General features: G+C 46.8%; 1 protein-coding gene across 1 annotated transcript in view; it reads left to right on the top strand.

Annotated features, from left to right (window-relative positions):
• The window catches only part of LOC138303747 (uncharacterized), a 191,618-nt gene that overhangs the window by 160,416 nt on the left and 6,515 nt on the right, over nucleotides 1-24,687 (top strand). Inside the window, exons 8-9 of the mRNA XM_069243124.1 lie at nucleotides 464-492; nucleotides 1,164-1,359. Coding sequence (XP_069099225.1) covers nucleotides 464-492; nucleotides 1,164-1,359 — 225 coding nt within the window. The remainder of the gene's footprint in view (nucleotides 1-463; nucleotides 493-1,163; nucleotides 1,360-24,687) is intronic.

The raw sequence follows: 24,687 nt of genomic DNA, 5'->3' as shown, positions 1-24,687 counted from the left end.
GAGAGAATGTAGGTATGAGTGGAGGCCCCACATGTGTGTTTGTGAGGATTACATGCTCCAGATGTGCCTTGACGCTTATCCTGTAGGTGCAAGACAGTCTAATTGCATGAATAGTACATATGTCTTATGCCTACCAAAGTAGTAATACACTATTTGATATGATTTGTTGTTACTCCTAAACTAGGCACCGATATCAATGATATCACGTCACCGTCAGGTGCCCCCGCCTGTGTGGGGCAACCGATGACCATGAAGGGTTGTGAAAACACCCCAGGACACTGGCACCAGACTCAGCAAGCTTTATCTTATTTTTTATTTATTTTTTGGGGGGCACCCCCTACAAGGCCCTGCCCCCTTCCTCCCACAGTGAATGTTTTTTCCCAGTTTGCAGGTCTGATATGTTACTCTGAAAATAATTTGTGGGTTATCTATTGACTCTGATTTATTGTTTCTTGCCTTCTAGTTTTCCATTCCTGCACGTGCCCCCTTCAGGTGAGACATAGAATTTTGTTAATTATTTCCTCTTTTATCCCTTCATCTTGCTTTTTTCACTTCTTCACTCTTCTCTCGGCTGGGCACTCTTCCTGCTTTCCTACTCTAACCTTCTGTTTCTTTCGTTCTTATACATGTGTCCTTAGCTCGCAGCTCCAGGTGCGGCTCCTCCGTTATGGCAGAGGAGCATAGCCTCCCCAGCAAATGCAAACCTTTTAATACAAAACGATAATAAACTATGATAATTATCGTTTTGTCTTAAAAGGGGCGGGGCCAAGGTTTTGATGGAGGGGGAGTGCACAGCACATCCCCTCACTGCGCATGCATCTCAGGCCGACCAAACACACATGCGCAGTAGGCTGTCTTCAGTGTTGCCAGGCTGGAGAGAGCCTGCACAGGCTCCCAGTCTGCCTGGGCACTCCCAGCCAATCCTGACACTGCTCTGAGCAGCGTCAGGATTGGCCGCAGGGCAGGCTGGAAGCCTGTGCCTGCAGCAAGGACGGAGAAGCATATGGAGCAGAGCAGCGCGGCATTAAGGTAAGTTTTTTCTTTTATTATTTTATTTCTCCCCCCTCCCCATGCCACGCACCGCCCTGCCCCTTTTCCCTCGCACAAGCCGCCACTGCCCAGCTCCCTCCAGTAACATCACTCTTTCGTCCTGTTCTCTGCAGCAGAGCTTCTCTTGCCGCTTCGAGGGTGTACCCCCGGAATGCCCAATGTACCTGCCAACCGCGGGGGCATCTGTCACACTCAACAGCCTATCACAGGAACGACACGGTTGTTGCAACACTTGTTCCACATCAGCCAGTCATACGATAGCACACCCAACAAGAGGCACACTGGAGGAGACAGGAAATGCAGCTATTGGTGAGCCTAACTTACTGTTTTGCATATAACTTACGGAGTTGACGCTGCACTTCCTCTTGTTCTCTTGCTCGACTGATGGACCAGGATTGGTGTTAATCAGATTTCTGGAGCTCCTTTCTGGACCTGGTTCTCTGTGGAGCACTCTAAAAGACAATTTCAATTTAGACAGGTAGAATCCATTTGGTCCACCAAGAATGACAGACAGAAATCAAGTAATATTGTCAAAGTGAACTAATCAATCAATTGGAATGCAAAGCTCAGATAGAGTACAGAATCTATCAAAGTGGGAAAGTTCAGGTCAGCAAACTACAGAGTATATAATGAGAGCAATTCGGCATAGACTCGCCTCCAAAGGTCAGTAAGAAAGGGCTCCATAAAACAGCCAAAAGGAGTATACTTGTATAGAGTTCTAAACAAGGAATTTCATACATTATATACAGTTGCACACAGTTTCCACAGAATGAACTAATCAGACTTAAGGTGCAACAGTTGCAAGAAAATGCATTTTTAAAGTCTCTCATAATTCTACAGAATGGAGCTTCTTGTGAAACCCTGAACATGTACAGTTCTGCCGAACCAACATTTTATTATTCTTGGGGCAAGTCTTTGTCCTGCCTGTGAAAATACCTTCAAATCTTATTTTACTGATCCTAGGGTATCTCTGTGCAAAAAGGGGGAACAGATTTCAGCAGTACTTTATACATACACAGGGCTCGATGAAAGGATTTCTCCATCCAAACAGGAAGAATTAACCCAGGGTGCCGCACTTTAACATGGGGCTGTTCCTTGTGGTGCCTCAATCCAAATTCGATGTTAACCCCTCCCACTAAGGGAGATTTAATGAGATACTAAACAAGCGTGATGATGGAATAGCCTGATGCCATGCTTGATAATCAGAGACTTCCACTGGATAGCCATTCGTTTCATAAATTATTTTACCTCACCTCTGCCATAACAGAAGGAGCAAAGACTTGCAACGCATAATAATAATACATTTTACTTTTTTGTGTAGTGCTTTATACCTCACAGCTGCCATTGCTATACACTGGAAACATTGGCGCCAACTGCTGTTGGGAACAGGGCCTGAGCTCCAGCAGTTTTTCAGCTACCGTGCTTTCACAACAGCTGGGCATGGGAATAGCGTACCAGCGGTAATGCTGTCTTTTCAGGTATCAATTCAGACCTGCTCAATTGATTCTGCTTTTGCCACAGATCATGACTACAGGAGGGATGGAGTCACAGGCGGTACTATGACACAGGGCCCACAAGCTGTAGGGCTCTCATTATGGTGGGCAGAAATGCCTTAGCGTGTTCCTTTGTTTTAGAGGAGTATGAATGACTGCCTGTTACCACTGAAATACTAGCATCCGTATTTGAGATGAAGTCTCTGACCCTTCACCGCTTCACTGAATGACCTTTGCTTCCAAGAATAAACGGCAGAAAATTACAAACTGAAACTTTATTTTGGTAAAACTTTGGTAAAACTTTTTTACGTAATTGATAAGTGGCCCTGGCTTTTCAGGCACCCCTGCACTGCATTCTGGGACTTGAAGTGTTCTGTTCTATTATACCAGGTTGCATTTGGATGGTTTTCACAAATTGTTGCTAGGATTAAAGTTTTTCGTCAAACTGTTGTTAATGTTTTTTCACCTGTTTTAACTGGTGTTGGGCGAGGGGTAAAAGCAGATGTCAGTTGTCTAGTTGTCAAACTCCAGCCCAGCTACTTCATGAGCACCAGAGCGTGAATTCGCAGACATATCAGTTTGCATTTTGCTGGTCTGCATAAAACGGTACACTTTGCTGCTAGAATTACCATTTTTCGTCAAAACTGTTTTTAAACTTTTCACCTGTTTTAACTTTGTTGTATGTGCTTGGTGGGGTGGCGAGGGTTAAAAGCAGATTTAGAAGTTAATGTTCATGAAAAAACAGGAGCTTGGCCGTGTTGTCTACCAACTTCATGTTGTAGACAACTAGAGGCGCCATTGTGGTCAGCCCTCTAGCTGTCAGACTCTGGCCTGGCTACCTAATGAACACTGGGGCATGGGCATGCAGTGGGCGCGCGGCTGGTGCGTCAAAGGCAAGCCCATCCGCGCGTGTTCAGCCAGGGCCAGGCTCCAGGACCGCTGCTCATGCTCTGAGGAAGAGGGTACGTTTTACCAGTGGAGTTGCAGTATTTAGCCAGCCTGTCTGCAAGGCTTGCTCCCAAACGATTGATCCGAGGACTACTGATCTGACCTGTGGGGTCTGTAAGCTAGATTTGGGAAATTTAAAATTAGTTGACCAAGGGTTCAGAAAAGAGGGAGGAAATCTGAGCTGCCAATAGTGGCAGATGTATCTGGTCAGCTGCCAATCGCTTTCCAGACTAGGCGGAGGCCCTGTTTCTTACAGAGACCTGGCTTAGAGAGGACTCTATGCCTGATGTTGCAATGACTGGCCCTCAGGGTACGCAATTGCCAGATGCAACCATGAAAAGAAAAGGGGAGGGTGTAGCCTTTATTTGTAAGGAGGAGTTGAAAGGGAAATTTGGCTCTATCTGCATCCTTGGGAGTGAAAGCAAGCTGTTTTCAATCAAACTTTCCATTGTCTGGTATATTGGTTTACTGCCCACCGGGCTTAGCTACCCAGTTCATTCAGGCTCTCCCCGACATTGTGGAAGAACATAGCCTCTTGAAGGCAAAATGTTTGTTATTAAAGGTCTACGTTTACATTTTGAAGATGAAAACTATAAAAACGCAAAAAATCTGGTACTGGATCTTGCAGTGGTCCAGTTGATACAAAGGGTCACAGACCCAACTCATAGGTTAGGCCACTTACTTGATCTCATATATACAAATACACCCCAAATAGTTTTGTGGATTCCATTTCCATTTATTGGTCAGAGCATAAGATTGTACCCTTTCTGCTGGGCAGAATCGGTAGTAGTGTTACGTGACTCAACAACTTATGTCAATACGATGCTGGTCAAGACTTTACGCAGCATCATGGGAAAGTGCACCTGTTAATTCCACCCCTGAAGCAGTAGGGGCAGTGCTTAATTTGTGCTTGTTGTTTCCGGTGCTGAGCACCAGCACTTATTTTTGAGGGCTGGGGTTTATTCTTCTGCCTCAAACATTTGCTGCGAGCAAAAGACAGAGAAAGGGAAAGACGGAGGAAGGGGAAAACGAAAAAAGTGTCACAAAGGGAGAAAGCAGAAAGCTGTAGGGGCAGTGAGTGGCTTTATATGGATTGCAGCAGCCACGTGTTTAGGAGGAGGGCTTTGAGCACCGGCACGTTTTTATTTACAAATTAAGCACTGAGTAGGGGATATTGCTGAGAGGTACAGCACATTTGAGGGCTGGTTGATAAAATCCCTGGATAAACTAGTCTCTTTGAGGCCACAAAAAAACAGATATCCTGGTGGTCGTGCCACATGGTTCTCACTGGAGCTTGTGGAACTAAAAAAATAATTACAAAAACTGGAAAGTGCATGGAGGAAAATGATGTTGAAGTCAGTAAGGGCAATTACAAGAAATCAGTTAAAAGAGATCATAATGCAATTAGAGAAGCTACAGTTAGTTATTTTAGCACCAACATTTATAGTGTTTCAGACTTTTCTAAAGAATTTTTTTAACTGGTGATCAGTTTGATGAAGCCAGCCAAGAATTAATCCGGCCCCCACCCTCTGAGGCTCGATGTAATATGTTTGCCAGTTTCTTCCTAGAAAAGGTAATTAGTATCCTGCTTATATTTCCAACGTTTTGTGGTCTAATCGAAGTCCCCCAGATGCTGCATGGAATGAGATCAATCAAGGAAAAATTGACAGCCTTTACAGAGATTAGCAAGGAGGGCACAGAAAAGATTTCAAAATCAGACAAATCAGGTTCACCGCAGTACCCAGCTCTCCCGGATATAATGATGAAAGGGGAAGAGCAATGCTTTCTACTTTGACCAACATTTTCAGCTACTCATTAGAGACCAAGAGTGTCCATCCCGCCAGGGTAGAAGCAAGCTATTGTGAAACCCCTGTTGAAAAAGCCCTCTGCAGATCCTTTGCAGTGCGAGAATTACAAGCCTATTTCCCTCCCCCATGGTCATGTAAAGTCCTAGAGAAGTTAGTGAATAAAAACCTTTCCTTTTTTCTCAAGTCGAATGGCATCTTGCATCCATCCCAAACAGGATTCAGACCGGGAAGCGGTACAGAAACCACTCTGCTAGCAGCTACCGTGGAAATTAGAGCAATTCTAGATCATGGTAGCACAGCGGCACTAATCCTTCTAGAACTGAGTGCCACTGTGTCTCATCCCGTTCTAATTCAAAGGCTGGAGAAGGACGGTATTTCTGGGGTTGCGCTTATACGGCTTGCCTCTTTTCTTGATAACAGAACTTTCCAATTTGGTGAAGACACCATGCTGTCTGAAACTTACCCTTTAAACTGTGGGGTTCCCCAGGGGTCGACATTAAGTCCCACTTTGTTTAACGTGTATGTTCTGCCTCTGGCAGAGATTGTTCGAGCCCTTGGCCTTTCAATTGTGTCTTACACTGATGACACACGGTTTGTCACCTCCCTTACTCCTCAGATAGAAAAAGCTTCTCACCAACTCAATGAATGTTTGAAGCATGCAATCGATTGGATACCTGCTAATACCTTAAAATTAAATGAAGAAAAGACAGAAGTGCTACAATAGCCCTTCTCACTGGTTGGAATTAGGTTAGCCTGATAACCTTGCTGCCCAACCCTCCCCAAAGTCAGAGATCAAGAGCTTAGGATTTTGGACTGACAACCAACTTTCTATGGAGGTCCAGGTCAGGAAACTGGCATCAAGTTGCTTGGCCTACTCATTATACTGAGAACATTGTTAAGATGGTTACCAGAACCACCACAGAGAGTGGTAGTGCAGGGTCTGATAACATCACATCCAGATTTTGGAAACTTCCCATATCTGGGGAGGCCCAAATTGGTGGTGAAGACTCAAAGTGATTCAAAATGCCGCTGCCCAATTCTGCTAAACATTCCTAAACACCAGGCAGCTACAACAGCTTTGATGTTGCTTCCAGTGCACAAGAGAATCTGGTTCGAGACACTGCGTTGCTCATCGAGTAATGTACAAAAATGGGCCACAGCTGATGCAGGGATTGTTATCCCTCTATAGTCCTGGGAGAACATTGCGGTACACCGATCAGAGGTTGTGTGCGGTCCCTATGATCAAGAAGGCTAGGGCTGGGATGCGCTCATATGCCTTCCTAGCTCCCAAGATCTGGAATGCTCTTCAGGAGGCGCTGAGAAAGATTTAGTCAGAATTGAGTTTCAGAAAATGCTTGAAGACTGTCCTCTTGAATTAGTTTTGGGCAGACAGGATTCTGCAGCTGATACAGTTTCCCCAGTGCTGGGAGGCCCTTCTTAGTAGCCAAGCGCTTTAAAATTTCATAAGAATAGAATAGACTGAAAAAATGGGAATGTGAGTGACAGTGTGCGTGAGTAACAATGTGTGTGTGCGAGAATGGTGCATAAATGTGTGAAATGGTGAATGGTATAGCTTTGAGAATTTCACCTAACTAACATAATGCAAAAATCTCGAAATTATGAAAATTGTGCTGTGGTAATTTACATTTCCACCAGGCCTACATATGGGGTGAATCCATGGCAAAGTTAGCTCCCGGAGAAGGTCAAGCTTCGATGGCACATCATGAAAGTGTTGGTCTGATTGCTCTTTCAAAGCCTACAGCTTTTTATGATTATGATAAATTGTTCTCCAAAATGCACTATTTCAGTTCGTTTTAAAATAATTTCATGTGGAAGTGCCCAAAATCTCTCCTAGAAGATGCTTTGTTCACTCGCTTCAAACGTTTGCTGGAATTCTAGGCAGATATTATTCCCCACCATTTTTAATGATCTGTGGTCACTCCAGGTGAGTAGAAGTGGCAGAGAGAAGAAGGGGCAGTATCAATAGAGAGGAGACTGGAGGATAGAATTCCCAATGCAATTGTCCAGTGCACTGCATTGTCCAGTCTTAAAACAGATAATATTGCTAGTATCTGAGAAGTGTATGAGCCCACCACACTCACAGTCCACCTGCAACTTTCTTATTTATGTTCAGAACTGTTTCACGTCAACCTGTCCCACTATTAATTTTGTGACACTGGCTTCCATAGTTGAAAATAGTAGCCTTTTTAATCACCCAATAGAATGGTACTCAATTTACTGACCTCAGTAGAATGGAAAGGCTGGTCACAAAATATGACAGCAACAAAAGTCACTGAGGGCCATATTTATGACCCGGTTTGCGTTGCGTTTGCACGACGCAATGTATTACACGCACGAGGCAAACGTTAAGTGAGATTCATGAACCCACGCAAGGCCACTTTGGTGGCCCTAAGTGGCTTTTTAAATCTGGAGTGAAGCATCGTAGTGCAAATATCTGCATTGTCCTACTCTGTGCCAGGGAGGAGGTCCATGGGCGTTGTGTGGATTTTCCCACACAACTCCCATGGTTTTTAACACATTCCCAGATTTACCAGAACTAGTAAACGTGGGAATGTGCCAAAAAGAATTCCCTCCCAAGGAGAAGCGTAACAAGGAGAAATATTTTTATTTCTCCTCTTTTTTTCATCTTTCTGCAGTACACATAGAAAGAGGAAAACGTCTCAGGGGATTGTTTTTGTGCAGGAAGGCGCCCCTTCTTGCTCAAATTCAATCCTGCATGCAACGGAGGTGCTTGCGTTGGATCTAGGCAGCCAAAAGGGTGCCATCACAGGAAAAAAGGAAGGAATGTGCCATATTCCTTTCATTGCAGTGCATTCCTGCCCTTTCCCTGTGGCACAGTGCAGCACAACAAGGTTATGCTGTATTGCATAACAATGCCCTTAAATATGCCCATAAGTATTTTTGCCTTCGGTCAAGATTCCTCCCTAATGGAGCAGTTCAGCACAATAGACAATCCTTGTCCCTGCAGTGTGGTTACACATTCAACGCCAAACATATTTGTCAGCCTTATTGAGACTTTTTATTGGTGTGCTGCGTGAGTCAATATGGATAGCAAGCTAGGACTCATGTCTATGCCTGGGCGAAATTTAAACTACTATGGTGTAATTTATGTAATTTTAGGAATTTCGCGTTACACCTGTTATGCTAAATGCCTCAAATTATTCCAGTACGCAACTTTGCGTAATTCGCTGTAAATATCCTGAATGCACGGGAGCAACAGACCATGAGCACCTGCTTCCATTGCTTTTATTAACTGCATCCTCAAGCCAAAAATATATATAAGCTAATAAACCCAATACATAGAGTTGGATATAATTTGGATCCATAAGTGGTTACTGGACAGTTTGAGGTTCTTTAGAGGTATCTGGAGTTGCATCTATTTCCACTTGCTTGCCTTAGGTTGCCCTAGCACCATCCTTCCTCTCCCTGGTTTCAGGCCTCAAGTTGTCTGTAGCAGAAACAAGTACAGGAGGCCCACAGAGTCCTGCTTACTTCCTGTAGGTTCCATTCACTGTCTCCCAACTCACAGTCAAGGGGGCAACTCTGGTGCTGCAGGTAGAACAGCTCCAACATCCAATCTCTTTGGTTGGTTCAAGGTTATGTGGCCACTTTCAGTACGATTGCCATTTTGGGGAATACAAATTGATACGGCACTTTCACTATGGACGTCTTTAAACTATAGTATTTCTACTGGGTAAATTATAGCAACCTCAGACCAGATATAAGAAACCACATTGTTTCGGAAATTTATTTAGATCTCTTAATGGGAATGTGCCAAGAAGCCCATAGTGCAGCAAAAACCTCATTTTTACTTTTGGTGAGAAACCTACACAGCTGACGTAACGCCACCCTTTCATTTGCCATAATAATCTGAAATGCAGCGGCGAGCCTGGCCAGATATATACCCCATGCACCAAGGACTTGAAATAGTCTATCCTAATTGGGTAATCAATGAATCCATGAATAAACCCCAGTCCCTTTTCATTCCTGTCAACACACCCTCATTTGGCCCTCTTTTCACTCAGACCGACCCTCCTGACAAACAAATGCCACATATACTACAGGTACCTCACTCTTTTTAAACCTATATCCGCCTACATAAATCTGTTCCCTCTCCTTTCACATACATGGGGACATCCTCTTAAACGTCAGACTTTACCCTAGTTTTAGCGTCAACAGGTTGACAGGTATGCCTGGTCAATTGGTTCTCGAAGGAGGGACAATAGGCGACATATTCTCCATTACCACAAGGGGGCAGTTGTAGTCCATAAGTTAATGTCGCTTCAGTGAATTTTAAATTGCCTCTCTTCCAGGCGCACACAGCGGACGTTTTTAGGCTGCGACAGTAGACACACGTCCCTTAATTGATATGTATGCATTGCCAATTTTATATATATGACATCAGTGGCACAGTGGTCCACCCCTGCCTTTGCTTTTGAAGAGTCTTGTACACTAACTTTTAAAACTTTAGTCTAATGGTTTTATTGACGGGAATAACATGGCTACGGTTGTCAACAAAAATTATTGAACTGATAAATACAATTGTGCAATATTTCTCTTAGGGACCATTTAGTTGTAAAAGTTTTCAGAAAGAAACAGTTAAAAGTCCTTTTCTTCTATCTAAACAATCAACCCCTTCTCGGAAGTACAGAAGGAAATGCTAAACAAACATTCTCTGACATGCTAGGTGTTTCCCAGTCTCAGCCTTTGGGTGTCACTGCCACCCAGCGGTGGGAACAGGAACTGATTCTAGAGCTGTTTCAATATAGATCTTCATTTTCAACCTCACAATGTGGCTCGGACCTGCTTCTCTTATGCTCAAGGCTTTAAGTCAGCCGGGTCCTGCCGGTGCTCAGCACTGGCAGATCTAAAAAGCAGGTGCTGAGATGGGTCCCAGTGGCTCTCTATGTTTGCACTCGGCTTGAGGGTAAACATTTTTTTTTAACTCTGCAACAGCACCACCCTGCACTGCATGTACCTTCAAGGGGCTCGTATAGTTCTTTCACAGTCTCATTTCAGAACTGAAGCATTTTCAATATTTTATTCAACAAAGCCATTGTTGTTGCCTATTTATCTTACACAACTAACAACCATTGACAAAGGCAATAGTCCTGGCCTGTTGTAGGTGTAATGTTACTTGTGTTATATATCTGGATGCAGTGACAGAAAGAAGCAGAAAAATAAATGTCAGATGGCACACTATGCTAGGTACAGATTTTTAGCTTGAGGGTTTTTAAGCCACACCCTTAATTACATCAGCCACGCCCCTTCGAGAGACACCACAGTTTTTTCATCTCACTTAAAGCCCTGCCTATACTAATTTAGGGGCTTATTTATGAAAACGTGGTGCATCATTCATGATACGCCACATTTTTAGCACCCCATTGCGTCCCCTTCATGACACCATGTGTGCACTGTATTTACAATATGGCGCACCATGAGGGTCTTGTTCACATTAGGGTAATAATTTATGGCACCTTGCTGGATTAGCGCCATGAAATATGGCGCTAATGCAGCAAAGCACAGGAAATCCAATTGTTTTTAATGGGAGCATCATCTTCTAATAATGATGCTAAAAATGGCACAGTGAAATCTAGTAAATTTTACTGCGCCATTTTTCGGGGCTTCCCTACGTGGGAACGCCCCCTTGCAAACATTATGCCTGGCTCAGGCATAATGTGGTGCAAGGGTTTATAAAGTGGTGCAATACTCTAGAGTAACGTAAGGCAGAGCAAATCACTGTCTTACTCTGCAGCGGGGTGGCAAGCCATGGGTGGAGTGTGGGTATTCACAAGCATGCACCCATGGATTCTGACACATTCCCATATTTACCAACATTAGTATATCTGGAAATGCATCAGGATCGTACGCCTCTCCACCAGAGGCTCAACAAGGAGAAATATCTTTATTTCTCCTCATTGTTTCCTCTAAGTGTGCTGCATTCTGCAGCACACTTTGAAAGAGGAACATGCCTCTGGGGATTGTTTTTGTACAGGAAGGTGCCCATTCCTGCACAAAAACAATCCTACTGACAATGTATGTCCACTTGCCTCATGGTGCAAGGGTACCTACTTTGGCGCTAGGCAGCCAAAAGTGTGCCAGCACTGGGAAAGGACAGGAATGCATCATATAATGGTAAATACAGCACATTCCTGCCCTTTCCCTTTCACACAGAGAGGAGCAGCAAGGTGGCTTGCTGTTATGCGTGATGTTTTGATAAGTATGGGCCCCGGTATTATAAAACATCACTGTCCCTGAGGGTTGAAGCTGCAGGTCTCTTATCTATACCATGTAAGAGTAAGAGCTTCTCTGGCAGGTCTGTTGGATTCTAAACAACCCCACACTCTTGTAAACATAATCCACAGGAGGGACTTGGAAATACCTGTCCTTTTTATGGTGTTACTTTACAGTGCAGCTGTGGCCAGAGTATTATGTGAGTGTCTCTAGGGAAGGGATTTGGCTTCACCCACATGTTGGGATCCAGGAATACATGCTTGGATTGGGCAGAAGTTGTGTGTTTAAAACAAAAAAATTGCTTCCCCTCCACACAGCTGTGATCATTTTGTTTATTTATCCCACTGCCTAACCCTGAACCTTCAGGGGCACACACATGACATTGAAATGCTATTAAAGTGTCTCATATAAGTAGATAATTTATGTTGTTTTTGTATGGCAGCAGCACAGATGGGAGGAGAACAGTTATTAAACTACATAGATTTTTAGGTCTGGCTTGACAGTGCAACTGTCCTTGACCTTGTAACCTCCACCAATATTATTCTACGGGTATTTGCTTCTACATGAATACATATCTATTCCTATGCTATTTACTTGGAATACTTCACATTACCAATCAGCATTCCTTTAAAGCCAGACCTATTGGCATTTCCAATGCTTAACCTCTTTCTTTGCAGAAGCAAGAAAGGCCAATTCAGTGGTACTCGTTTTTATCAACCGTAGACCCGTGAAATTCTGAGTTGGTGTAACAAGATTTGAATGTCTGACATTCAGGTTACCTATAAACTTCCTCACTGGTACAAAAAGACTAATGGTATATCCTAAAGGCTGTGGGGCTGATTTATGAAAAGGGGTGCAGTACCTAGTGCAGCGCCACTTTTCTTGCGCCCCTAAGCACGCCCCTAACGCCACCATGTGTGCGCGGTATTTAAGATATGGCACACAAAGATGGTAGTTAGGAAACTAGCATCAGAATTTTTGACGCTAGTTCGGTGCTTTGCAGGATTAGCGTAAAAAATGTTGACGCTAATCCTGCAAAACACCCATAGGCCCATTGAAAACAATGGGAGCCTCCTTTTAACACCTGCTCAGGCGTTAAAATGCCGATAAAAATGACGCAAAGAAATCTCTTAGAACACCCCCTTGCATAAACTATGCCTGGCTCAGGCATAATGTGGCGCACGGGGTTAAAAAGTGGCGCAATGCAAGCATTGCGCCACTTCGTAAATATGGCACAGCGTTTGCTAACGCCACATTAGCGTTAAAAAAATGAAGCTAATGTGGAATTGGAATGGTGCTATGCCCTTTTAAATCTAGGCCTATATCTGTTACCCCTATGCATAAACAGGTAAGATAGCCGAATCCCACACCCTCTGCAAAACTATTTTCATCCATCAGGCCTCAACATGATTGTTAAATGGAAGAGGGAAATACCACGGAATGAAATTATGCCACATTCAATGCTTTCATTTACTGACCATGAATGTGTAAAGTCAGCGTAGGGCTTGTAAGGATTCAAACGTGACCTACATTGTACGCTCAGATCACAGCAAGATAAAACACAAAACTATTTTACTTGAATTTGAACTTGGCAAGAGACATTGCCTTACTCCCACCTGTCCAACAGGGCCTGGAACCTATCACCTGCAGCGTAAAGATGAATGTGTCTTCAGATGGTAAATTAGTCCCTGAATCTTCTTATTGGCGGTGGAACCGTCAATCACAGTTTCCATACGGATGTGTGCGAAAGGCTCATGAAACCCCTTACAAGTTCAACCTGCATGTTACACACACATATGTATTGAGTGCAGCCGCATTCATTTGATAGGCTATTTTGATTGGATTAGAAATTCCAATATGTAGGTTACACTTATGTCGCTGCAGAAGGGTCATTAACCCTCCAGGCTGCTTCAGTGATACAGGTACTCAGTTCTGGTGTATATGTGTGGGGTGCTGGTCAGTGCAGAGGTGTACCACGAGAGCTATCTCATTGTCCCAATACTGGAATATGAGTGCAAGTCGGATCCTATCAACATCTCAGTACTGATACATGAGTAGAGGATACAAGTCACAATAGAGCTCTTTGTGTGAACTCAGTGCATGTCTCATTGGTGGAATGTCTGTCAGTCTTCCACATGAAAATACATTGGTATAATATGAGCTCTGCAGAAGACTGCATGGGGGGATTCGTATTGCGTGGTGGAAGTCAAAAATAAGGGCCATTTTGTATATAGCTCCCCATACAACAGGTTCATTGACCATCTACTACACCAGTGTATTCAAAGCACATGGCACACATTCCTTTCTTTCTCTTGAGGACTGCAGTTATTCTGGCTGCTCAACCATTTAGATGCCTGGTTTCCAATTACTTGGCTCTTTTCAAGCTCCTACAACCCTGTCATCCTTGTTTCTTAGCATGTCTTTCCTGGTGACTTTTCTCTGCCCTTTTCCTGTTTAACTACTTTGTAGGGGTGAGCGCAAAGCGCTCCATCCCCTGTAGTAATCTCTCTTTGGGCTTCCAACCACCTTCATGTCACGTCAGTCACTTTCATTGGTTCGTGGGCTTGCCTTTTAAAATCTGCTTGCTTTAATTTGTGAAAGGCATGCATACGTCATGCCTTTTCTGGTGTATAGCCCACCTACACAGCACTGGTAAACTACTGAAAACATAAGAGGCTCGATATTTTCAGCATGGCTTCCGGACTACTTTATCTGTTCATTTTCAACGCAGCGCGATCGCGCTGGGGTTTACATAACGCAGTCATGCTCGGTTTTTCCCATTTCAATGTGAGCATGAGCGCGCTGCATTTTACACAGTGCCATCGCACTGCGTTTTTTTCTTTTAATTTGTGTGGCAAGAAAAGTCAGTTTAGGAGTTTACAACGCTAATAGCTCTAACTCAAGCAAATGTGAGACCCGTTCTTGTTGCCACTACATCGTGCCAGGCCTAGGCAGCTGTTTCCATGAGCCGATTCACCATGTTTGTTCCATGTGACTACTCCTGTCGGCCACCTTATTGTACCCACCCCTGGTGGCTGCCCTGTTAGCCATGGGCCTTTGCCATGTTAGCATAGCACAATGAGATGCAGAGTATGATATGGGTGTGCACAGGAGGCCCACCTAGCACTGCAGGTGTCTGTTTCTATGTATTAATGAAACAGAGGGAAAGCAAGTAGTAGGAAGGGAGGTAAAGGGGCAGCAGAGACTCTCCTTAGTGGTGCATGTGGAGAAGGACGTGGCAGCGTTTAAACAAATCAATCCACTTCCTGTGACAGGTGGAGGCAAACATCCTCATAGCAATGTTACTGCATTTTCCCCTAGGGGCAGTCAAATGAGGTCCGCCTTACCTCGACATATCCCTAATACATTTACATTAAGTTTGTTCTTAATGATCTTTTACCTTCTAAATTTTACATACACAATATGGTTTTGCAGCACACACCCCTCCCAACCGAGAAAGTTTGCATGGTGGATGTGTGGTCTAGCGGCTAGGTTGCTGTTGCTAGCACTTTCGTTATGCAAATGCAAGACCTGTAAAGCGCTTCTCTGAATGGTCTGGGAGTGGCATTAATCCTTTTAGGATTTTTGTGCTCCATGCCTGACCCTGGTCATCAAATCAACACATTCAATATTATGTGAAGTACACTAGCCTCCACAAAAAGGAGATAGGATATTTTACTATCAAAACATGAAGGTTTATTAAATGGTTACTGGTCTACAGAAGGCACAAATCAGGTTAGCAGCAATTTATATTCAGATTACAAATGCCCCAGTTGATAGCCAATCAGTTAGATCAAATCTTACAAAGCACCGGACAAACCAGCATGGGGCTGCCTCGAAGATAAGGATAAAGGAAAAAGTTCATCCTGTCTCTGCTAGAGCACTCTTAAAAACATCTGCTGTGCGTCTGCATGCAGAGTATGTGCCTTCTCTGAAGACACATACTCTCAAACATGTTACCAAGTACACACAGTTCTCAAAATAATACTCTCTAATAGAGTAAAGCAAAATTATACAATTGCATACTTATAAAAAATTGTCTGACGGCCCTTCAAACTTACACTATCTGTAAGGAGATAAGATACGTGGACTACTCTGCACACTGTGGGTTTTTCTTGAATGCACTATTCATTACAATAGCTTTCCACAATAGTTACTGTTAGAAATGGGGTCTCTAGTTGGTGGTGGTTTGTACCCTGTCCAAGTAGGGACCCTCACTCTAGTCAGGGTAAGGGAGCCACAAAGCTATGATAACCTCTGCTCACCCCCTTGGTAGCTTGGCTCAAGCAGTCAGGCTTATCTCAGAGGCAATGTGTGAAGTATTGGTACACACACACACACAGTAACACAGTGAAAAAAACACAAAAGTACTCCACACCAGTTTAGAAAATTAGCCAGTATTTATCGGAGTACAACAAGACCAAAACGACAAAAATCCAACATACACAAGTAAAGATATCACTTTTTAAAAGTTCAAAAGAGTCTTAACCCATAGGAATCAATGGTTATGTCTTTTTAGCAAAAAGTACCTGGCATGACTCAAAAACAAAGACAATAGCGTGCCACAGGGGAGGTGAGGCACCAAAAAAGCAAAGCAATACATCGTTTCCATACTGCGCAGGGGAGGTAATGCGTTGATTCTTTCCTCGAAGGAGAGGCGATGCATCCACTCCTTACTGACAGGGGAGGTGATGGGTCAATTTCCAGACATGCAGCTTTGGTTCCTGTTAGAAATTGGGTCTTTGGTTGACAGTCAGGTTACCCCCTGTTCAAGCAAGGACCCTCACTCTAGTCAGGGTAAAAGAGAATCACCCTCAGCTAACCCTTGCTCACCCACTTGGTAGCTTGGCAGAGCAGTAGGCTTAACTTCAGAGTGCTAGGTGTAAAGTATTTGTACCAACACACACAGTAACTTAATGAAGCACTACAAAATGACACAACACCAGTTTAGAAAAATAGGAAATGTTTATCTAAACAAAACAAGACCAAAACGCCAAATATCCAACATACACAAGTCAACTTATGAATTTTTAAAGATTAAACTCAAAAATAGCTCTTAGAAACACAAAATGCTTCGATGAGGTGTTAACACGACATCGTGATGGAGTCGTTCCCAACAAGCCGACACCAGCGGCACCAGACACGGAGTCGCGTAGACCCCCAAGTACAGGACCTTTGGTGAAGAGTGAAAACAAGTTGATGCGTGAAGTCGGAGATCGCGGCGTCTGTGCGAAACGTTGAATCTGCTCACTTTGAGCGGCGTCGGTCACGACGTGGTGCGGCGACTTCCACGGAGTCGCGGACTTCAGCGGGGCTGCAGCGGCATCGGACCTGCGAAGATCGTCACCGTTCCAGCGAAGGTCACGGCGTCGGGTGCAGGCGGCGTCACCAGATTCAGCATCGGCGTCGGTCCGAAGTCGTCCGAAGTCGATTTCCTTGGATTTCCACCAGCTTTCCTTTCAAGGGCCCAGGGACTGGATAGGGCACCACTTGTCAGAGCAGGAGTCTCTCCAGAGACTCCAGGTGATGGCAGAGAGAAGTCTTTGCTGTCCCTGAGACTTCAAACAACAGGAGGCAAGCTCTAAATCAAGCCCTTGGAGAATTCTTCACAAGATGGAAAGCACAAAAAATCCAGTCTTTGCCCTCTTACTCTGGCAGAAGCAGCAACTGCAGGATAGCTCCACAAAGCACAGTCACAGGCAGGGCAGCACTTCTCCTCAGCTCTTCAGCTCTTCTCCAGGCAAAGGGTCCTCTTGTTTCCTGAAGTGTTCTAAAGTCTGTGGTTTTGGGTGCCCTTCTTATACCCAATTTCTCCTTTGAAGTAGGCCTACTTCAAAGTAAAGTCTCTTTTGAATGTGAAATCCTACCCTTCCCAGGCCAGGCCCCAGACACTCACCAGGGGGTCGGAGACGGCATTGTGTGAGGACAGGCACAGCCCTTTCCGGTGTATTTGACCACTCCTCCTCTCCCTCCTAGCACAGATGGCTCATCAGGAAATGCAGACTACACCCCAGCTCCTTTTGTGTCACTGTCTAGTGTGAGGTGCAACCAGCCCAACTGTCAAACTGACCCAGACAGGGATAAACCAATCAACCATACAATTTACACAGAGAGCATATGCACTTTAGCACTGGTTAGCAGTGGTAAACTGCTCAGAGTTCAAAAGCCAACAGTAACAGGTCAGAAAAAATAGGAGGCAGGAGGCAAAAAGATTGGGGATGACCCTGCATAAGCAAAAAAGTCCAACACAACCCCTTACCAGCCTAAAGCCAGGGGAGAACAATCAATACCTTGATGTACTTCCCTGATTGGGGCGATAGAACAAGGACCCAGGCCCACAATAGCAGGGGCATGTTCCAGTTCTACGCCTTCCTGACTCCAGTCGGATCCCTCTGTCCATACTCTCAGGGCCCACTAAGCTAACCCACGGGGAACCTTTCTCCACATCTGCAGATACCATCTTTGCAGCACCTAACGTTACTTTGCTCACAGATGTATCGCAATGGGCAGATAGCACCACTAGGGCCAACACAGTGGTGTTGCCCACTCCACCCCCGGGGTGTGACTCTCACCCCCCCTCCCTTCCCCCGGGGCAACTCTTTCCACCAGGATTGCAAGCCACAGTGGCCACGGACAATTGTGAGGGATGAGAGACCGACCTCAGGCCTCTCCAACCACTGTGACTGCGGAGAGTGGGGGGTGGTAGCCCCAGGTGCCTGGCACCCGTTAACCACTCTCTCTTCCACCAGGTCAGGGATGACAACCTGACCCTGGTCCTCCCCTCTGGGGCTCTGTACCCTCCCTGCAGGTGCGGCACCCCCAGAGTCCAAAATTGTCAGGGTGCTTGTAGAAGCAGTCCTGCACAATACTTCCACCAGTACAGGGATGTAAACCTGCAACTGGTCCTCCCAACCTGGGGTCTGTACCTTCAAGTTGGACCAGGGCCAGGGGTGAGTCTTCCCTCCCCCTGCCCTCCCTTCTGGGGTCCTGCACCCCCCAACAAGGAGTGGTCTCCCCAGAAGACAACATGGTAGGGGCACTGTTAGCAGTAGCCCCTTCCTCCAGGTCAGGGGGGACACCCTGGACCTGATCCTCCAGTCCAGGGTCTTTACCCACAGACTGGACCACCGCCTGGCATCCCAGGATTTTCTGGGGGGCATGCCTACCCCCCACCAGGTCAGAGTTTACCCTCTGAACCTGGTCATCAAACCCAGAGTCAACACCCTGCAGTTGAACCATTGTCTGAAACACCAGGACTTCTAGGGGGCACACTTACCCCCCTTAAAGGACACACCGTCCACAAGGGCCACACAAGAGTCTGGCTGGTGCAGGTCTCCTGACCTCTGCCCATCTGACAGAGTCTGGATTCCCCCCAACCCAGAAATAGTCTCACCAAGGTCTTTCCTGGGGGGCTCTGCTCTCAGAACTAACCCCTGACCCTCCAGGTTCTCCACTGGGGTCCGCAACCCCCTCTCAACCCTCTGTCTGGGCTTCTGCACCCCCTCACTAGGAGTGGTACTGCCAGACACCAGAACTGGTGGGACGCTGGCTACAGCCACCCCACCCCAAGTTCTCCTGACACTGTGGGGTCTCCCTCAACAGATGGCCCTACGGTACAGGCTAGGCTTCCCTCCTGGAGTTCCCTCAGGGAACCCTCCAGGACCTGGGACCAGATCTCGGGCACCTTGGGCCTCAACCCATCCCCATTCCCTCTCCTCTGAGACTGGACATGGGGTCCCTCACCGATCCCACTACACTGGAACCTTCCTGGGACACTACAATCCTTCCCTACCTCACCTGACTGGGAAATACCTAGACCACTCCTCTCAGGAGCACCCCCAAATGCCTCTTCAGACTCTCTGGTACTCACCCAGAAGTCTGCCTCCATTGTAAGCTCCCTGGGGTCAGAGAACTCACACTCCACCTGGTGTTGGCATAGCTCTGGAAAATAAGGACTAGACATATGCTCTCCAGCAATTACATCACTCAGTCCCTGGCATGAATTAACCAAAGTACCCTTCACCCAACCATCCAGTGACTCTGCTTTGAAAAAGCACCCCACATCACCCTCCGGAGACTGGTGAGACAGTACCTGACTGTCCCTGACACTCAACCCACACTCTTTTGGGATGTCTTCACACTCCATAACCAGGACTTCTACCTGGGGGAACCCCTCTCCCTGTCACTCTCACTTTGAGTCAGTAGAGTGTCCCTCCCTCCAGTAGGAATATGACTCCCCATGCCAGATCCCCAATCCACCTCAGGGACCCTGTGCATCACTGGAGCTACCTCATACCCCTGAACCTCCTGGCATGTGTTAACTCCCTCCTTCAAGTAGGGCACCACATCTCTGGGCATGTGCACTTCTTCAGCAGCACTGGATATGAAATTGTTGCTGCCACCATTCCAGCTGGACTCAGCCCTCCTGACTGCCAGGTCTTCCAGTTTTAGCTCATAAGCCAAAATCATCCTTTTTATCTCTAAGTCTCTTTTCCACTCTTCAAACTCCCTTTGCATCCTCAACTTTTCTGCCTCCAACCGGCGAGCCCTTTCTGCCTGTCTGTCCTGCACATCTTTAGGAGTCAGACCCTTAGAGGACTTCGTGCTACCACTCCTGGAAACCCTCCCCCCAGGTGTAACAGGTACCTCTACTACACCACTGTGTAGACTCTGCACTTCCCTATCCATATCTTTTGTGTGCCCCCCAGCTTCCTTTGCTGTCACCCAGGCCGTCAGTGCCTCTTGCAGCTCCCCCTTTCTGGCGGAGCTCTTAACGGGACAGGCAAGCTCTTCACAGAACTGTTTCAATTGAGCAACTGAGTACCTCTTCGGTTTCCCTAATTCAAACAAAGCTCCAGCTGTTGCATCTCCAGATTGAGACATGATCGCAACAAGTGCAAAGTTTCAACGGCAGAAAACAAGTTCCCAATGAAGTGAAAAGAATCAGTCAAGCGATCAGCAAAATCATCGAAGTAGAGCAAAAAGGAGTCCTTAAGAGAAAAATGAAATATCACCAAACAAGTAGTATGTGGTCACGTAGTGGTCTGAGATCAAAACAGTAGTGTGCACTTAATCACTGTATGTCAAGTACAAATACAAGTCCAAATCCCACCGTTGCCACCAATGTTAGGAATGGGGTCTTTGGTTGACAGTCAGGTTACCCCCTGTTCAAGCAAAGACCCTCACTCTAGTCAGGGTAAAAGAGAATCACCCTCAGCTAACCCCTGCTTACCCCCTTGGTAGCTTGGCAGAGCAGTAGGCTTAACTTCAGAGTGCTAGGTGTAAAGTATTTGTACCAACACACACAGTAACTTAATTAAAACACTACAAAATGACACAACACCAGTTTAGAAAAATAGGAAATATTTATCTAAACAAAACAAGACCAAAATGACAAAAATCCGACATACACAAGTAAATTTATGAATTTTTAAAGATTAAACTCAAAAATAGCACTTAGAAACACAAAATGCTTCGATGAGGTGTTAACACAACGTTGTGACGGAGTTGCTCCCAACAAGCCGACACCAGCGGCGCCAGACACGGAGTCGCGTAGATCCCCAAGTACAGTACCTTTGGTTAAGAGTGAAAACAAGAAGATGCGCGAAGTCTGGATTGCAGCGTCTGTGCGAAACGTTGAATCCGCGCACTTTGAGTGGCGTCGGTCACAACGTGGTGCGGCGACTTCCACGGAGTCGCGGACTTCAGCGGGGCTGCAGCGGCGTCCGGCCTGTAAAGATCGTCGCGTTCCAGCGAAGGTCACGCGTCGGGTGCAGGCGGCGTCACCGGATTTAGCAGCGGCATCAGTCCGAAGTTGTCCGAAGTCGATTTCCTTGGATTTCCACCAGCTTTCGTTTCAAGGGCCCAGGGACTGGACAGGGCACCACTTGTCAGAGCAGGAGTCTCTCCAGAGACTCCAGGTGCTGGTAGAGAGAAGTCTTTGCTGTTCCTGAGACTTCAAACAACAGGAGAAAAACTCAAAATCAAGCCCCTGGAGATTTCTTCACAAAATGGAAGGCACACAAAGTCCAGTCTTTGCCCTCTTACTCTGGCAGAAGCAACAACTGCAGGATAGCTCCACAAAGCACAGTCACAGGCAGGGCAGCACTTCTTCCTCAGCTATCAGCTCTTCTCCAGGCAGAGGTTCCTCTTGTTTCCAGAAGTGTTCTAAAGTCTGTGGTTTTGGGTGCTCTTCTTATACCCAATTTCTCCTTTGAAGTGGGCCTACTTTAAAGTAAAGTCTCTTTTGAATGTGAAATCCTACCCTTCCCAGGCCAGGCCCCAGACACTCACCAGGGGGTCGGAGACGGCATTGTGTGAGGACAGGCACAGCCCTTTCCGGTGTATTTGACCACTCCTCCTCTCCCTCCTAGCACAGATGGCTCATCAGGAAATGCAGACTACACCCCAGCTCCTTTTGTGTCACTGTCTAGTGTGAGGTGCAACCAGCCCAACTGTCAAACTGACCCAGACAGGGATAAACCAATCAACCATACAATTTACACAGAGAGCATATGCACTTTAGCACTGGTTAGCAGTGGTAAAGTGCTCAGAGTTCAAAAGCCAACAGTAACAGGTCAGAAAAAATAGGAGGCAGGAGGCAAAAAGATTGGGGATGACCCTGCATAAGCAAAAAAGTCCAACACAACCCCTTACCAGCCTAAAGCCAGGGGAGAACAATCAATACCTTGATGTACTTCCCTGATTGGGGCGATAGAACAAGGACCCAGGCCCACAATAGCAGGGGCATGTTCCAGTTCTACGCCTTCCTGACTCCAGTCGGATCCCTCTGTCCATACTCTCAGGGCCCACTAAGCTAACCCACGGGGAACCTTTCTCCACATCTGCAGATACCATCTTTGCAGCACCTAACGTTACTTTGCTCACAGATGTATCGCAATGGGCAGATAGCACCACTAGGGCCAACACAGTGGTGTTGCCCACTCCACCCCCGGGGTGTGACTCTCACCCCCCCCTCCCTTCCCCCGGGGCAACTCTTTCCACCAGGATTGCAAGCCACAGTGGCCACGGACAATTGTCAGGGATGAGAGACCGACCTCAGGCCTCTCCAACCACTGTGACTGCGGAGAGTGGGGGGTGGTAGCCCCAGGTGCCTGGCACCCGTTAACCACTCTCTCTTCCACCAGGTCAGGGATGACAACCTGACCCTGGTCCTCCCCTCTGGGGCTCTGTACCCTCCCTGCAGGTGCGGCACCCCCAGAGTCCAAAATTGTCAGGGTGCTTGTAGAAGCAGTCCTGCACAATACTTCCACCAGTACAGGGATGTAAACCTGCAACTGGTCCTCCCAACCTGGGGTCTGTACCTTCAAGTTGGACCAGGGCCAGGGGTGAGTCTTCCCTCCCCCTGCCCTCCCTTCTGGGGTCCTGCACCCCCCAACAAGGAGTGGTCTCCCCAGAAGACAACATGGTAGAGGCACTGTTAGCAGTAGCCCCTTCCTCCAGGTCAGGGGGGACACCCTGGACCTGATCCTCCAGTCCAGGGTCTTTACCCACAGACTGGACCACCGCCTGGCATCCCAGGATTTTCTGGGGGGCATGCCTACCCCCCACCAGGTCAGAGTTTACCCTCTGAACCTGGTCATCAAACCCAGAGTCAACACCCTGCAGTTGAACCATTGTCTGAAACACCAGGACTTCTAGGGGGCACACTTACCCCCCTTAAAGGACACACCGTCCACAAGGGCCACACAAGAGTCTGGCTGGTGCAGGTCTCCTGACCTCTGCCCATCTGACAGAGTCTGGATTCCCCCCAACCCAGAAATAGTCTCACCAAGGTCTTTCCTGGGGGGCTCTGCTCTCAGAACTAACCCCTGACCCTCCAGGTTCTCCACTGGGGTCCGCAACCACCTCTCAACCCTCTGTCTGGGCTTCTGCACCCCCTCACTAGGAGTGGTACTGCCAGACACCAGAACTGGTGGGACGCTGGCTACAGCCACCCCACCCCAAGTTCTCCTGACACTGTGGGGTCTCCCTCAACAGATGGCCCTACGGTACAGGCTAGGCTTCCCTCCTGGAGTTCCCTCAGGGAACCCTCCAGGACCTGGGACCAGATCTCGGGCACCTTGGGCCTCAACCCATCCCCATTCCCTCTCCTCTGAGACTGGACATGGGGTCCCTCACCGATCCCACTACACTGGAACCTTCCTGGGACACTACAATCCTTCCCTACCTCACCTGACTGGGAAATACCTAGACCACTCCTCTCAGGAGCACCCCCAAATGCCTCTTCAGACTCTCTGGTACTCACCCAGAAGTCTGCCTCCATTGTAAGCTCCCTGGGGTCAGAGAACTCACACTCCACCTGGTGTTGGCATAGCTCTGGAAAATAAGGACTAGACATATGCTCTCCAGCAATTACATCACTCAGTCCCTGGCATGAATTAACCAAAGTACCCTTCACCCAACCATCCAGTGACTCTGCTTTGAAAAAGCACCCCACATCACCCTCCGGAGACTGGTGAGACAGTACCTGACTGTCCCTGACACTCAACCCACACTCTTTTGGGATGTCTTCACACTCCATAACCAGGACTTCTACCTGGGGGAACCCCTCTCCCTGTCAGTCTCACTTTGAGTCAGTAGAGTGTCCCTCCCTCCAGTAGGAATATGACTCCCCATGCCAGATCCCCAATCCACCTCAGGGACCCTGTGCATCACTGGAGCTACCTCATACCCCTGAACCTCCTGGCATGTGTTAACTCCCTCCTTCAAGTAGGGCACCACATCTCTGGGCATGTGCACTTCTTCAGCAGCACTGGATATGAAATTGTTGCTGCCACCATTCCAGCTGGACTCAGCCCTCCTGACTGCCAGGTCTTCCAGTTTTAGCTCATAAGCCAAAATCATCCTTTTTATCTCTAAGTCTCTTTTCCACTCTTCAAACTCCCTTTGCATCCTCAACTTTTCTGCCTCCAACCGGCGAGCCCTTTCTGCCTGTCTGTCCTGCACATCTTTAGGAGTCAGACCCTTAGAGGACTTCGTGCTACCACTCCTGGAAACCCTCCCCCCAGGTGTAACAGGTACCTCTACTACACCACTGTGTAGACTCTGCACTTCCCTATCCATATCTTTTGTGTGCCCCCCAGCTTCCTTTGCTGTCACCCAGGCCGTCA

Source organism: Pleurodeles waltl, chromosome 7, assembly GCF_031143425.1.
Source record: "Pleurodeles waltl isolate 20211129_DDA chromosome 7, aPleWal1.hap1.20221129, whole genome shotgun sequence".
In the NCBI taxonomy this organism is placed as follows: domain Eukaryota; kingdom Metazoa; phylum Chordata; class Amphibia; order Caudata; family Salamandridae; genus Pleurodeles; species Pleurodeles waltl.
The sequence above is the reverse complement of the archived record's forward strand: the minus strand, read 5'-3'. Positions and strand labels throughout refer to the sequence as shown.